Source organism: Narcine bancroftii, chromosome 8 (assembly GCF_036971445.1).
Source record: "Narcine bancroftii isolate sNarBan1 chromosome 8, sNarBan1.hap1, whole genome shotgun sequence".
Taxonomy (NCBI): Eukaryota; Metazoa; Chordata; class Chondrichthyes; order Torpediniformes; family Narcinidae; genus Narcine; species Narcine bancroftii.
In genome coordinates this window covers 51,364,145-51,378,767 of record NC_091476.1, presented here as the reverse complement: position 1 = coordinate 51,378,767, position 14,623 = coordinate 51,364,145, and the positions used below count along the sequence as shown (strand labels likewise).

At 38.7% G+C, this 14,623-nt stretch overlaps 1 protein-coding gene across 2 annotated transcripts in view; it reads right to left on the bottom strand.

Moving 5' to 3' along the window:
• Positions 1 to 14,623, bottom strand: part of wdr44 (WD repeat domain 44) — a 126,691-nt gene that overhangs the window by 93,998 nt on the left and 18,070 nt on the right. For both annotated transcript variants that reach the window (XM_069893690.1, XM_069893691.1), the window contains exon 2: positions 7,358 to 7,388. In XM_069893690.1, coding sequence (XP_069749791.1) covers positions 7,358 to 7,388 — 31 coding nt within the window. The remainder of the gene's footprint in view (positions 1 to 7,357; positions 7,389 to 14,623) is intronic.

Here is a 14,623-nt window from a genome sequence, read left to right as displayed (position 1 = left end):
AAATGTTAAAGGCATGAGAGTTTTGAATGAGGAATATAAGATTAATCTATTTGCTGATGATGTTTTATTATATTTGGTGGATCCGGGTATTTCTTTACCAGCAATTCCAGAATGTTTAGAAATTTATGGTCAATTATCTGGTTATAAAGTAAATTGGACTAAAAGTGAAATTTTAACAATTTGTAAAACTGATTATTCAATGTATAAAAGAATTACAAATTTGAAGTGGACCACACAAATTAAATATTTAGGAATTAATGTTAATACGGAATTTCAAGATTTGAATTCAATTAATTATCTTCCTTTAATAAAAAGAATTAAATTAGATTTGATTAAGTGGAAGGATTTGCCTTTGGGTCTATTAGGGAGGATTAATACTATAAAAATGAATATTTTTCCCCAAATACAATATTTGTTTCAATCAATTCCTTATTTTTTAAATAAGTTTTTTTAAGGATCTATATAAAGCAATTAGAGACTTTTTATGGAAGGGAAAATTTCCGAGGGTAGCGATGAGAAAGCTGATGTGGGATTTTCAATTTGGAGGTTTAAGATTACCGAATTTTCAACATTATTATGAAGCAGCTCAATTTAAATTTCTTAGTGCATTAATGAATATGGATGATCCACCCAGTTGGGCAAAGATAGAAATGACAGTTATTTCAGAAAAAAAAATTCTCATGAGTTTTTGTTTCGATGGAATAAAAATTTATTACGAACTTATGATGTCCCAATATTGAAGCATTTATTAAATTTATGGACAAGTAAACTTAATAAATTGGGGCTCAAAAATAAATGGTCTGGACGAATGCCATTATATAACAATCCACTTGTTCCTTTTACAGTCTCCAATATTACTTTGAAACAGTGGGAAAGGAAGGGAATAAAAAATTTATCCGATTGTTTTTCTGAGGGATGTTTTTGTTCTTTTGATGAATTACAAAGGAAATTTGGTATTAGTGGAAACTCTGTATTTGTATATTATCAATTAAGATCTTTTGTAAAACAGATATGTGGTCGACATATGATTTTATTGCCTGATTCTAATTTTGAGGAATATGTACTTTCAATACCACAAAAGGGGTATATATCTGATTTGTATTGTATTTTACAAGAAATTGATAGTAAAAAAGATTGGGATAAGGATAAGTTGAAATGGGAAAAAGATTTAGGTTTTATAATAGCTGAAGAAGCTTGGATGGAAATTTGTCAGAATAGTATTAGGAAATTGGTTAATGCTAGATTAGCGATGATTAATTACAATTTTATACATCAGTTATATTTAACACCGGAGAAACTAAAAAAGTTTGGTCTTAGTAAGTCGGATTGCTGTTTTCGTTGTGACCAGACGGCTAATACTTTTTTGCATACTGATTGGCTTTGTGATCGATTGCAACAGTTTTGGAAGGGTATTCAATCTATATTTAATAGTTTATATAATATTTGTCTTGTATTAGATCCTGGTATATTTTTATTAGGGAATATGCAATCATTAATTGATTTAGGCCTACAAGATTATCAGATTTCTTTTATCTATTTAGCTTTAGCTGTGGCCAAGAAATGTATAGCTCCTACTTGGAAAGATAGAAATATATTAACTTTAGATAGGTGGTATTTGGAGATGAAGTTCTGTTTGACTATGGAAAGGATATCTTTTTCAATTCAGGATATGATGTCTTTTTATAGGTTGAAGTGGACTCCGTTTGCTAAATATATGCATTTAAGTTTGATTTAAGTATGTTCTTAGATGTGATATTTTAGTATTGATAATTTTTTTTTTGATGTTAGTATCTTTATTTGTTATGTTTTATCTTTTTTTGTGTAAGGGTTTTTTTATATAATTATTGTTTATTTTATTAACTCTTCACTCTTTCACTCTTTATTTTGGGTGGGCGGGGTTAGACTAACTTTAAGCTAGGTCATTAATGTTGTATACTAATTTTGGGGGGGGGGGGGTTTAGTTTATTTAGTCTGCCGATCTAGTATTGTAATTTTTATTATCCCAGCTCAGCACGGACCTTGGCGACTTCAAGAGTTTCTACGAGGCTCTAAAGGCTGTATACGGACCCTCACCCCAAGTCCAAAGCCCGCTGCGCAGCTCAGACGGCAAAGTCCTCCTCAGCAACAAGATCTCCATCCTCAACCGATGGTCAGAACACTTCCAATCTCTTTTCAGTGCCAAGCGCTCAGTCCAAGATTCCGCCCTGCTCCAGCTCCCTCAACAGACCCTAAGGCTAGAGCTGGATGAGGTCCTCACCCAGGATGAGACATATAGGGCAATTGAACAACTGAAAAGTGGCAAAGCAGCAGGTATGGATGGAATCCCCCCAGAGGTCTGGAAGGCTGGCGGCAAAACTCTGCATGCCAAACTGCATGAGTTTTTCAAGCTTTGTTGGGACCAAGGAAAACTGCCTCAGGACCTTCGTGATGCCACCATCATCACCCTGTACAAAAACAAAGGCGAGAAATCAGACTGCTCAAACTACAGGGGAATCACGCTGCTCTCCATTGCAGGCAAAATCTTCGCTAGGATTCTCCTAAATAGAATAATACCTAGTGTCGCCGAGAATATTCTCCCAGAATCACAGTGCGGCTTTCGCGCAAACAGAGGAACTACTGACATGGTCTTTGCCCTCAGACAGCTCCAAGAAAAGTGCAGAGAACAAAACAAAGGACTCTACATCACTTTTGTTGACCTCACCAAAGCCTTCGACACCATGAGCAGGAAAGGGCTTTGGCAAATACTAGAGCGCATCAGATGTCCCCCAAAGTTCCTCAACATGATTATCCAACTGCACGAAAACCAACAAGGTCGGGTCAGATACAGCAATGAGCTCTCTGAACCCTTCTCCATTAACAATGGCGTGAAGCAAGGCTGTGTTCTCGCACCAACCCTCTTTTCAATCTTCTTCAGCATGATGCTGAACCAAGCCATGAAAGACCTCAACAATGAAGACGCTGTTTACATCCAGTACCGCACGGATGGCAATCTCTTCAATCTGAGGCGCCTGCAAGCTCACACCAAGACACAAGAGAAACTTGTCCGTGAACTACTCTTTGCAGACAATGCCGCTTTAGTTGCCCATTCAGAGCCAGCTCTTCAGCGCTTGACGTCCTGCTTTGCGGAAACTGCCAAAATGTTTGGCCTGGAAGTCAGCCTGAAGAAAACTGAGGTCCTTCATCAGCCAGCTCCCCACCATGACTACCAGCCCCCCCACATCTCCATCGGGCACACAAAACTCAAAACGGTCAACCAGTTTACCTATCTCGGCTCCACCATTTCATCAGATGCAAGGATCGACAACGAGATAGACAACAGACTCGCCAAGGCAAATAGCGCCTTTGGAAGACTACACAAAAGAGTCTGGAAAAACAACCAACTGAAAAACCTCACAAAGATAAGCGTATACAGAGCCGTTGTCATACCCACACTCCTGTTCGGCTCCGAAACATGGGTCCTCTACCGGCATCACCTACGGCTCCTAGAACGCTTCCACCAGCGTTGTCTCCGCTCCATCCTCAACATCCATTGGAGTGCTTTCATCCCTAACGTCGAAGTACTCGAGATGGCAGAGGACGACAGCATCGAGTCCACGCTGCTGAAGATCCAGCTGCGCTGGGTGGGTCACGTCTCCAGAATGGAGGACCATCGCCTTCCCAAGATCGTGTTATATGGCGAGCTCTCCACTGGCCACCGTGACAGAGGTGCACCAAAGAAAAGGTACAAGGACTGCCTAAAGAAATCTCTTGGTGCCTGCCACATTGACCACCGCCAGTGGGCTGATATCGCCTCAAACCGTGCATCTTGGCGCCTCACAGTTTGGCGGGCAGCAACTTCCTTTGAAGAAGACCGCAGAGCCCACCTCACTGACAAAAGGCAAAGGAGGAAAAACCCAACACCCAACCCCAACCAACCAATTTTCCCCTGCAACTGCGTCTGCCTGTCCCGTATCGGACTTGTCAGCCACAAACGAGCCTGCAGCTGACGTGGACTTTTACCCCCTCCATAAATCTTCGTCCGCGAAGCCAAGCCAAAGAGAAGAGAATCTTATGTTTAATCTTTTTACTGTAACTTTCTATTTTATTCATGTTATAAAATCTTAAATAAAGTTTAAAAAAAAAAGAATCTTGTTCCGTAGATCCTCTGATAAGGGTATTACAAGTTCCAATTCCCAAGCCTTTTTAATCTCATCGTGAAGTACTGGGCGTAATTTCAATAATCTACAGTACAACTCTGATTATCCAAAATGGTTGGTACCGGGCCCATTTCAGAAAAAAAGGTTTTTTCAAAGAACTGGTCATTTTAAAAATAGCCCAATAGCAACAGCAAATCACTTGTTTAAACAACAAGGTAAGGCTTTTTAAGCATTAAAATAATGTTTAATTCTCACCTAAAAAATACATGCTGGCCACCTCCAATCACTGACACCTCCCCACCGAGGCCCCACTCGCACTGAGAGCCCGAAGGTTCTACTGCTGCTGACCCCAGAAGCCCAAGGTCCCTGGTTAGTTTGGCTTCGAAAAAAAATCAGATAAATGAAAATTTTGGATATCCTCGTTCATCCGAATTTTTTTAAAAACTGAGGATTTCGGAGAATCTAATTTTGGATAATTGGAGTTGTACTATATTAAACATAATTCCAATTACCGTATATTTCGGCCTATATCGACATCAATCTGGATTTTTTTGGTGAATTTAAGTCTCAAAAGCATATCTGGCAAACAAGTCCACCCCACCTCCTCCCCCTTTTGAGAAAATTTTTTCAGAGTTTCACGACTCAAATTATAGGATTCAATTGAAAAATATTATCAACGAGATTGGGTGGATATTCAAATAGAAAGTTTGGTATTATGATTTTTTAAAATTTATAATCTGTAAATATCTATAAAATTAATATTTTGAAAGTCATATTTACTTGCTAGCTGTTCAAAAGATATTAAACAACCTTTCTGAAATAAATTTGCAAAAGAAATAATACCTTTGATTTTACATATAGAAAAGATTGATCAATTATTGATAAAAATAATTATGAGAGACAGCACTAGATAAGATAAAGTTTGTTTAAAATTTTTTTAATTCCTAAATTGGAAACTGATTCGCAATATGTTTGAGTATTGGATTAGATATATCCTTAATGATCTTGGGAAAAACTAAATTGAAGAGAGGTACCCAATAAAGAGGCCACTGAATTCTTCTAATTCTTTCCATAATGGACAATCCAATTTGTCAGAATAACAAATCCAAAAAGTTAGATAACAAATATCAACAGCCCAGTAATAAATTCTAAAATTAGGTAGGGCTATACTGCCATTTTTTTTGTAAATTAAATTTACTAATTCTAGAGTTTTTGTTCTTCCAAATAAAGGAAGAAACTTTTGAGTCAACATTATCAAAAAAAAAGACTTCAAGATGAAAACTGGAATCACTTGAAATAGATACAAAAACTTAAGTACAGTAGAACCCCGATTTGAAACGCCTTGATTTAATGCGAATCTGGATACAATGCCATGAGTTGTTATACACTCATGACTGTGTAGCCAGGCACAATTCGAATGCCATCTACAAGTTTGCGGATGAAACCACAGGTGTCCAAAGAATCACAAAAGACAATGATGGAAATAGATCACCTCGTTGAATGGTGTAATGACAACAACTTTAAACCCAACGTTAGCAAAAGCAAGGAAATGATTGTGAACTTCAGGAGGAAGTCAGTGCTACATGACACAGTCCTCATTGAGGGCTCAGTAGTGGAGAGGGACAAGAACTTCAAATTCCTGGGTGCCAACATCTCCGATGATCTGTCCTAGAGCCTTTAAGTTGATGCAATCACAAAGAAGGCTCGCCAGCAGCTATACTTTGTGACATGTCTGAAGTGATTGAGTATGTCACCGAAGATTCTCGTAAACCTCTGAGGGTGTAGCGTGGAGAGCATTCTGGCTGGTTGGATCACTGCCTGGTATAGAGGCACCAACTCCCAGGATGAATAAACTCCAGAGGGTTGTTAACTTGGCCTGCGACATCACAGGCACCAGACTTCACTCCAATGAGAATATTTACATGAGGTGGTGTCTTAAAAAAGCAGCTTCTATCCTCAAGGACCCCCTATGCCCTATTCACTCTGCTACCATCAGGGAAAAGTACAGGAGCCTAAAGACAAGCACTCAGTGGCATAAGGACAGCTTCTTCCCCGCTGCCATCAAATTCCTGAATAATCAATGAACCAAAGACCCAGCCTTACTTTTCGTCCACTGTTATTGTTATTATTTTATTTTTTATGGTAATGTCGTAAGATGATTATAACACGCACGTTTGCACTACGACACTGCTGCAAAACATCAAATTTCCTGGCTTGTTCATGAAAATAAATTCCGATTCTGAACTAGTTCAAACCATAATTGGGAGTTCTGTAACTTGACAAGTGGTAGCTTGACAGTCAAAAACCTCACAGCAGCTTCACATCAACCCACAAACAGAGGGGGGATTCATAGCTGGGAGTCCACTCAAGGACAAAGATTCACACCAGGTGTCTGGTACCCATCTTACTGACACAGCAGCAACAGTGAGGGAAGGAATTCATGCCACTGAGCCCAGCACAACAACATGCTGCCTAAGTCGATTAAAATGTAGATAGAAACATACTTATGAGTGTTCTAGCTGAAGGACAACTATATAACAAATCAGTAGGGTGGCCCCAAGTATCGTTGGCATTTTTGTCCAAATACCAAAAACTACTCTAAAATAGTTTCACAAAATCAGACAGGAATCATAGCGATCCAGAAGTTATTTATTTTTGAATGTGGGATTAATGTCAGCAGATACAGCAGACATTAAGTACAAAAGAAAAACAGACATCAAGACATGAACCTTTTAGTGACACAATTGAGTCAGAAATTTTGAGAGCTCACTTATAATAGTGCCACCTCTTTGAACAGCAAATATAACATTAACACCACCATGACAAAAAAATAATTTAGCATGCAACTGTTAGAATTGCACTTCAATAATTCAAGAGCCCAAAATGTGCTGGCATTCTTCGACTTTATGCACAATTTTTAATTAATGCACTTTTTGTTCTCAAGTCTAAACCCAAATAGCCAGACTTTAATGAAATAGTACTCCAGGTTAGGTTCCATTCTCGGGACTTCTGTGCCTCTACTTTGCAATTTGTCACAGAAGTCAGAGTAAACAGGCAAGCTCAACCAGATAAACTAAAGGTCCCTTTCCACCACATTTGTTCTTTCACTCCTATCCTCCCTTCCATTTACTAGAATGAGGGTGCAGCACCAGAACTGTAACAATCCTAATCTACCATGATGTTTGCTAGATTCTCATAATTGTTGTACCTGCATTACATACCTTGGCTGAAATAATGATCTTTGATGGTGACCTAGGGGGAAGGTAAAAAAAAAAATTGTAGATGTTATTCTGCAATGATTGAGACCTTTTAATGTTAAAATTAATGTTAACAACAACCTTGTCCATCACATTCAACTAAAAGTCAATGTTTTCAATAAATATTTGTGCTTTCACTGGTAAGTGGATAGAAAAAGCAAATCATCATCGTGTTTTATGTTCACCACCCTTTTGCCTCCACAGATGCCGTTCAACCTACTGAGTTCTTACAGTTGTCTATTTTTTGCTCCAGTTTCCAGCATGTTATGGCAAGAATGTTCCCTACTGAAATGGGAATTCTCCAAAATTGAAAGGAATGTCTGAAGCAGCATATTCATCTCAAAATTGCAAAACAAATGATTGAAAGTGAAAATAAGAATGAAGTCATTTCCAAATTAACAAGTATAATTACACATTAATAAATTTATTCCAATTCATATAGGTACAGTTATATTAAGCTAAGAGGGCACTATTCAAGTGAAATTGACAAGATTGTGAATGAGTATAGGTCTTACAATCGTTTGTCAGCACTGCACAGAGAAAACAATAAAGTTGGGAAAGATGGCAAGATCAAACAGCATGCCCAAATCCTTCCATTTCTCCCATCTCAGAATTTAAGCAACTTGATCTTTTGCCATAACCTTCCTCTATCTTGAAGTCCTTCGATCTATTTGAAAAACCATGTGGCACATGCTCAAAGTAAACAGAAAACTACTTATTTGTTTTAAGACCCAAATATTTCTTCCTTAGTTCAAAATAAAATGTTTTTTATTAACCTCCTTATTTCCATGTTTTATCTTTATGCCTTCAAAGAAAGAACTCAGATATCCAATTCTAAAATTAGCCTCATAGATTTCTGCATATGAATGCTACAACTTCACCTGAAGCAGAACCAAATGCGCTGTTCAAAAGGTTGTTAGCTAGACAACATGAAACTATGCACTTCAATATGGAAAAGCTTTCCCAATTCCAAGATCAAATTTTGCTCTGAAGTTCACTTGCACTGCAATAGGTTAGTGCAGCACTAATGCAGTGCCAGCAATCCGGGTTGAATCTGGAGCTGATTATAAGGAGTTTGTGCCCTCTCCCAATGACCTGTATTGGTTTTCTCCAGGTGCTCCGGTTTCCTACCACTCTCCAAAAAATACAGGTTTGGTAGATTAATTGGGTGTAATTGGACAGCACGTGTTTCAGGACCAGAAGGACCTTCTATCATGTCATAACATTAACACTTGGATAGAAATAGTTGAAATTGTGCTGTGAATTGGTTTGCAAATATTTGGACCTTCATTCACATTCCCCCCACACACACAGTTTTATATTGATTAATATACAATTTCCACACTATTATTTGTACACATCTAAAACATCAAACAATACAGTGAGAGAAACATTGAGAAATCAAGATGTGAGTGTGCAAAATTGAGAATCTCCTGGAACAAATTGTGAATGTTCTAGAATTGTGATTTAGTGTTATTTACTCAGTTGTTAGTTAAAATAAATGGCTTGAAGAAAATATTAGACTGTTGGGAGGTAGAAGAGTTGAGGGTGGATTAAATCAATGTTCAAAGATAAATCATCTCAATAAATTATACTTAGCATATTTCAAATCCTCAGGATCTTATATTTTGTCATTATATTGGCTTCTTGGTGCACAGCAGGTTGCTCAACCTAACAGGATAAATATTTAAAAATGTTTACTACGGTGATCATTCTTTTTCCCCCAAAGCAGCAATGTATTAATGACCCCCCCCCCCAAAAACCCCAAGACTAACTCATTAATCACCAGAGGGAATGGAAATAACTTGAATTCTAGAAATAAAGCAAGAGTGGCCAAACCATCTTTTCAGTTGATGAGATCCTTACTGAATACAAACACTCAATGTTTGTAATGTTATTAGAGCACCAGCAACCTAGGTTCAAATCTGGTACTGTCTATAAGGAGGTTGTACATTTTCCCTGTGTCTGCATAGGTTTTCTGGTTTCCTCCCACCCTTCAAACGTACAAGGAAATTATATCTATAAAAATATATATTTATTTGTTGTACAAATAAACAAAGTGTAAAAATATATACTGTTGTACAAAGTGCAATGTATCCCAGAATAAAAATTAACTTCGCAACACACAATTCATTATATCTCTTTTTCCTGCAGGGAAAAAAAAAGAAAAAAGAACATAACTAGTATCCTAAATTTATAACCCCTAAACTATAAAGAAAAAATAAGCCTCTGTAATGCCTTTAAACCAGCAAAAGGATAACAGTAACAGCACACTGGTGAATTGCCTTGTATGTAAATAAGTTCAGGAAGAGATTATAAGAGTTTCGTATGTTATATACAAAATAGTAAAGGGTCACGTCTCCAGAATGGAGGACCATCGCCTTCCCAAGATCGTATTATATGGCGAGCTCTCCACTGGCCACCGTGACAGAGGTGCACCAAAGAAAAGGTACAAGGACTGCCTAAAGAAATCTCTTGGTGCCTGCCACATTGACCACCGCCAGTGGGCTGATAACGCCTCAAACCGTGCATCTTGGCACCTCACAGTTTGGCGGGCAGCAGCCTCCTTTGAAGAAGACCGCAGAGCCCACCTCACTGACAAAAGGCAAAGGAGGAAAAACCCAACACCCAACCCCAACCAACCAATTTTCCCTTGCAACCGCTGCAATCGTGTCTGCCTGTCCCGCATCGGACTGGTCAGCCACAAACGAGCCTGCAGCTGACGTGGACTTTTTACCCCCTCCATAAATCTTCGTCCGCGAAGCCAAGCCAAAGAAAAAAAGAAAAACCACTGTAATATTCATAAAACTTTAAAATATTGCATAAAAGCGTGCCACATTTTATCAAATTTCAGTTTTCAAAACAACTAATCTTCTTGAGGTTCAAGCATGATAAGGTTTGAAACATCCATTGTGAATAACTGGGAAGGATAGAGTCCTTCCATCTTAGCAAAATGCATCTTCTAGCCATTAAAGTGGCAAAAAAGTTATCACATGGCAATCCGACCCCAATAATCGACCGTTCTCTATCACCACTCCAAATAAAGCTGGAATGGAATGAGGTTGAATAGTAACTGAGAAAATACATTAAAAATTTTGTTCCAATAGTGATCTAATGCTGAACAGGACCAAAACATTCATAAGGAAGCAATCCTATTATAACATCTATCACATAAAGGGTTAATAGAATGAAAAATCTTAGGAAATTTATCTTTGGATAGATCTTGAATTGAATAAGTTAATGACATGCACAAATGGAAGAGGAATGGACTAATTTTAAACACGGTCCATATATCCTTGGAAAAAATAGTTTGTAAGTCGCTCTCCCAAGCACTTTTAATTTTATTTATAGAAACACAATGTATTTTAGAAATTAGAAATTAATCCATAATATAATCCTATTAAACCCTTTTGACATGTATTTAACCAAAAAAAGTCAATGCAATACTATCATGGGAGAACAGAAGTTGTAACTTGGTTTCTCAGGAAATCTCTAACTTGTAAATATATAAAAGAATGGAAATTAAGGAGATTAAATTTGTGACAAATGCTCAAAGGTCAAAGCAGCCATCTACAAATAAGTCTCTTCATTTATGAAAAACACGATCAAAATGGAGGAAACAAGAAATTATTAATAATTGGAGTGGATAAATAAATTTTTCAGTTTCAAAACAGAATTGAAACTAAATATGAAATTAATTTTTGACTACTAAACTGCCTATTAATTTATTCACCTTTACCAAAGAAAATGGAAGTGTAGCCAGAGCAAATTTTTGTTAAAAGCTTCAGCTCTATGGATGTCCATTCTGGTCAAACCGATTTATCTATGTAATAAATCCAGAAAATAATATATTTTATACTAATAGCCAATAATGTCTCAGGTTAGGTAAACTTAAGCCCCGATCTTTTTTTTTACTTGGTTGTATCTATTATCTCTTCGTATGTTTGGAAGAATAAGAGTCCAAGGTTGAATAAATCTCATTTACAATAAGCAGTAGGTTAATTGGCTGCTGTCATGTACACCAACCACTATTTCAGCCATAAACTGGCCCTTGCAAATTGAATACCACACAAGGTCAAGGCAACATCCTGGAATCAAGTTTGTGTACATGAGAAAGGCAGCATTATCAAATTTATAGACAAGAGACTATTTTTGAAACAATGACCTTGCAAAACATTTATTGAACATCACAGGTCCAAACTTCAAATGTAAAGATTTTTTGTCATGTTAGTAAAACTGTAGAATTCTTTTAAAAGTCAAATTACAAAAAAAATGCTCAAAATCAGCAATCACACTTTACATGGTGGACAACCTGAAAATGCCAACTGAATAAAGGCCACATTTTGGGTAGGGCCAGTAGCAAAGGATCACAACTAAAGATAGTTTAATAAATATGAACAACACAATACAATTAGCAGTGACTGATTGCACTTTGACAATAACCTGAAAGAAATTAAGATTCACTGCATTCTTAAGGTTTTGACATCTTGTCAAAAACCAGTCTCCAAAATGTGACTAAAATCTTGAAATACATCAAGATACAAACTAAACCAAAGCAATCTACGAAGGAGTTCAGAGTTCAACATGAACAGTAACCTTCACTTCATCTTAGTTATTTCCTTTGCCCACCTGCAAGCTTCTCTACACCTAAACTACAAATGAACATTTTCTCCCTTTTTCTTAATTCCACCAACCCCCCCCCACCACCCCAAAATTTTTTGGCCTCAGTTGGATAGGCAGCATCCACAGGTGAAGCCTGTCTGCTGAACATATCCAGCATTTTCTGAATTAACTCCCCAAATCCGAGTGCCTTTTAAAATTTCTCCCTACTTAAAAATCAAGATTAAATGATTTAAGGCATACTTTAACTGCCATTCCAGCAACTTTTTCCATTCACATATTATTCAACCCCCAATACAATTCTTTGAAAGTTTGCAATCATTAAAATCAAATGAATTAACAAATGCTGCAGCATAAAAAGAAAACTGATTTCAACCAAGCCAAATTTTCAGTTACCATATATTAACAGATCTTTACAGCTCCTGTATCTTTCATAACTTGGCTTGCTTCTAACCAAGGAAGCAGAGCAGTCAATATATCAACAGCAAATTCGCACAAATAATAATGAATTACATGAAGTTAAAGAGTATATATTGACTGAGAGAACGCTCACATTGTGTTAGAGTCAATTGTGTTTACATCATCATTATTTGAATGAAAATGATTTTATCCTGGGAACATAACACTGAAGTCAACAATGCTGCCGCAGAACAATGAATTTTGTGACGTTTTCATGACACTGCTGTTCCATCACCTGAATCATCATTTAAAATACCTAATTGCCTACATTTACTAACTCGAGTTGTTCAGGACCATTCTTACCATTTAATGCATCCTGAATTTCAGTGTTGCAGCACAATGAGGAACCTTCCATCTCAAAGCTTTGACAGCTGGTAAAGGGCCTCTCCAAAAATGTTTCCAGTTGTAAAAACAATTGAAAATATTGGCCAATACATCGTCCTCCAGTTCCCATTGAAATCAAAAGGGCAAGTTAGCCTGCACCAGGATAGACTTAATGTTGGACCAAAGAATTAATTCTTTTTTGAATATATTTTTTAAATTTCTTCAAGATAGACCTTGAAACAAACTAAATGATATAGCCTTCCAAATCCTTTAACACGTCTGGGACTTATGCGTATGACAGTGTGTGGACAGAAGTCTTGGACTTCTGTTTTTTTTACATGGCTAAACACCAGAAATTCCAGTAGGAACTATCAGCAGTAACTAGCAACAGCTAGCTAATTTCTACAAATTAAAATAATAGTGTGGTTCGTGGGTTATGCAGTGAACAAAAGAAAAACTACATGGAACCGGTGAGTGAGAGGAACCAACCAACTGATTTTACCGAAACTCTCTGAGAGCTTATCCTGTGGACCCTCCTCCCACTGGAACCATTGTGATGTCAGCCCAGTGCAAGCCTGTACCTCCATGACCCAGTTCGCTTGTAGATCAGTGCAACACACGACATGACCACACCCCCCCCCCCCCCAACAAAGAACTGGTGTTCAGTCACAGTTCAAAGTTCTCCACCGCGGGGCTGGAACAGTTACTGGTTGGTCAAGGTGTGCCAGTTTGAGGCAGTCGACCATGAACATTTACTGGCTACCCCCAATGCCCATAAGGCATGTAGTCCTGTTGCATTGTAACACCTTGTATGAACCCTCATATGAGTGCTTAAGGGTCGTCCAGTGCACAGCTCTCCTTATGAAGACATATTCGCAGTCTTCAAGATCCTTTGGTATGTAGGATGGAGCTGGACCATGGCATCATGAGGTTGGGACGGGGCCAGGGTGCCCACCTTCCCACAAGTTGTGTTGGAACCGCTAACACAAGCTCTCCCAGGACTGTCAGCAGGCCCCTTAGACGATCTCAGCAGAGGACATGGCCAAATCCTCCTTTGGAGCTGGTCTCCATTCCCCAGAAGACTTCACCACCATATATAGAGGAGAGGCCCAGGGGCTGTCCAAGCGCCAAACGATTCCCATCTCCTCCATCTTCCTGAATTCTTCCTTGGTGAGCCGCAGCTTGTCTACAGGAAGCCTGCGTGCCTGGGCGGGCAGCAGGGGTCTTTGTGTGGGGATGTGGTGGCTGGATGCCATGTTTCAGGTCTACGGAGGAGAACTTTGGCGTTATAATGGCTGGGAATCCTGCCAGGATTCTGGCAAACTCATTACCCGATAAGATTACCGAGTCAAGGTGGGGGATTGGGAACGTGGCTTCTCAAAGGACGAAAGTGTGGAAGGTCCTGGAATTGACCAGTGGGTCTGAAGAAAGCCTGTGCTCAGTAAGGGCTGAAACATGTTAGCCAAAGTGAAAGTCCAGGTAAAACGGCAGGAGCCAAACTTGAGCAGGATGGTCCACACCCAGTACGTGGGTACATTGCTATGGTTGGTGGTGGTGAGGGACAGTCCCGACTTCCCAGGCACAGGTGTCTCGGTTCGAGGTGGGCAAGATGCTAACAACCGCCCCCGTGTCTACAAGGAAATGCTGCTCTAAGTGCTGGTTGGCCCCAGCATTTCCCGAATGGGAGTAAGGTAGACAGCACCGGCAAGCTCCAGAACCACATTTCTGATGGTAGAAAAACTTTGAGTCTCCACCTGCTGCAGGTGTCGCCAGCCTTCTTGGTGGAGTGAGAGAGAGACGAGTTGCTGGGTGTGTGACACAGTAACT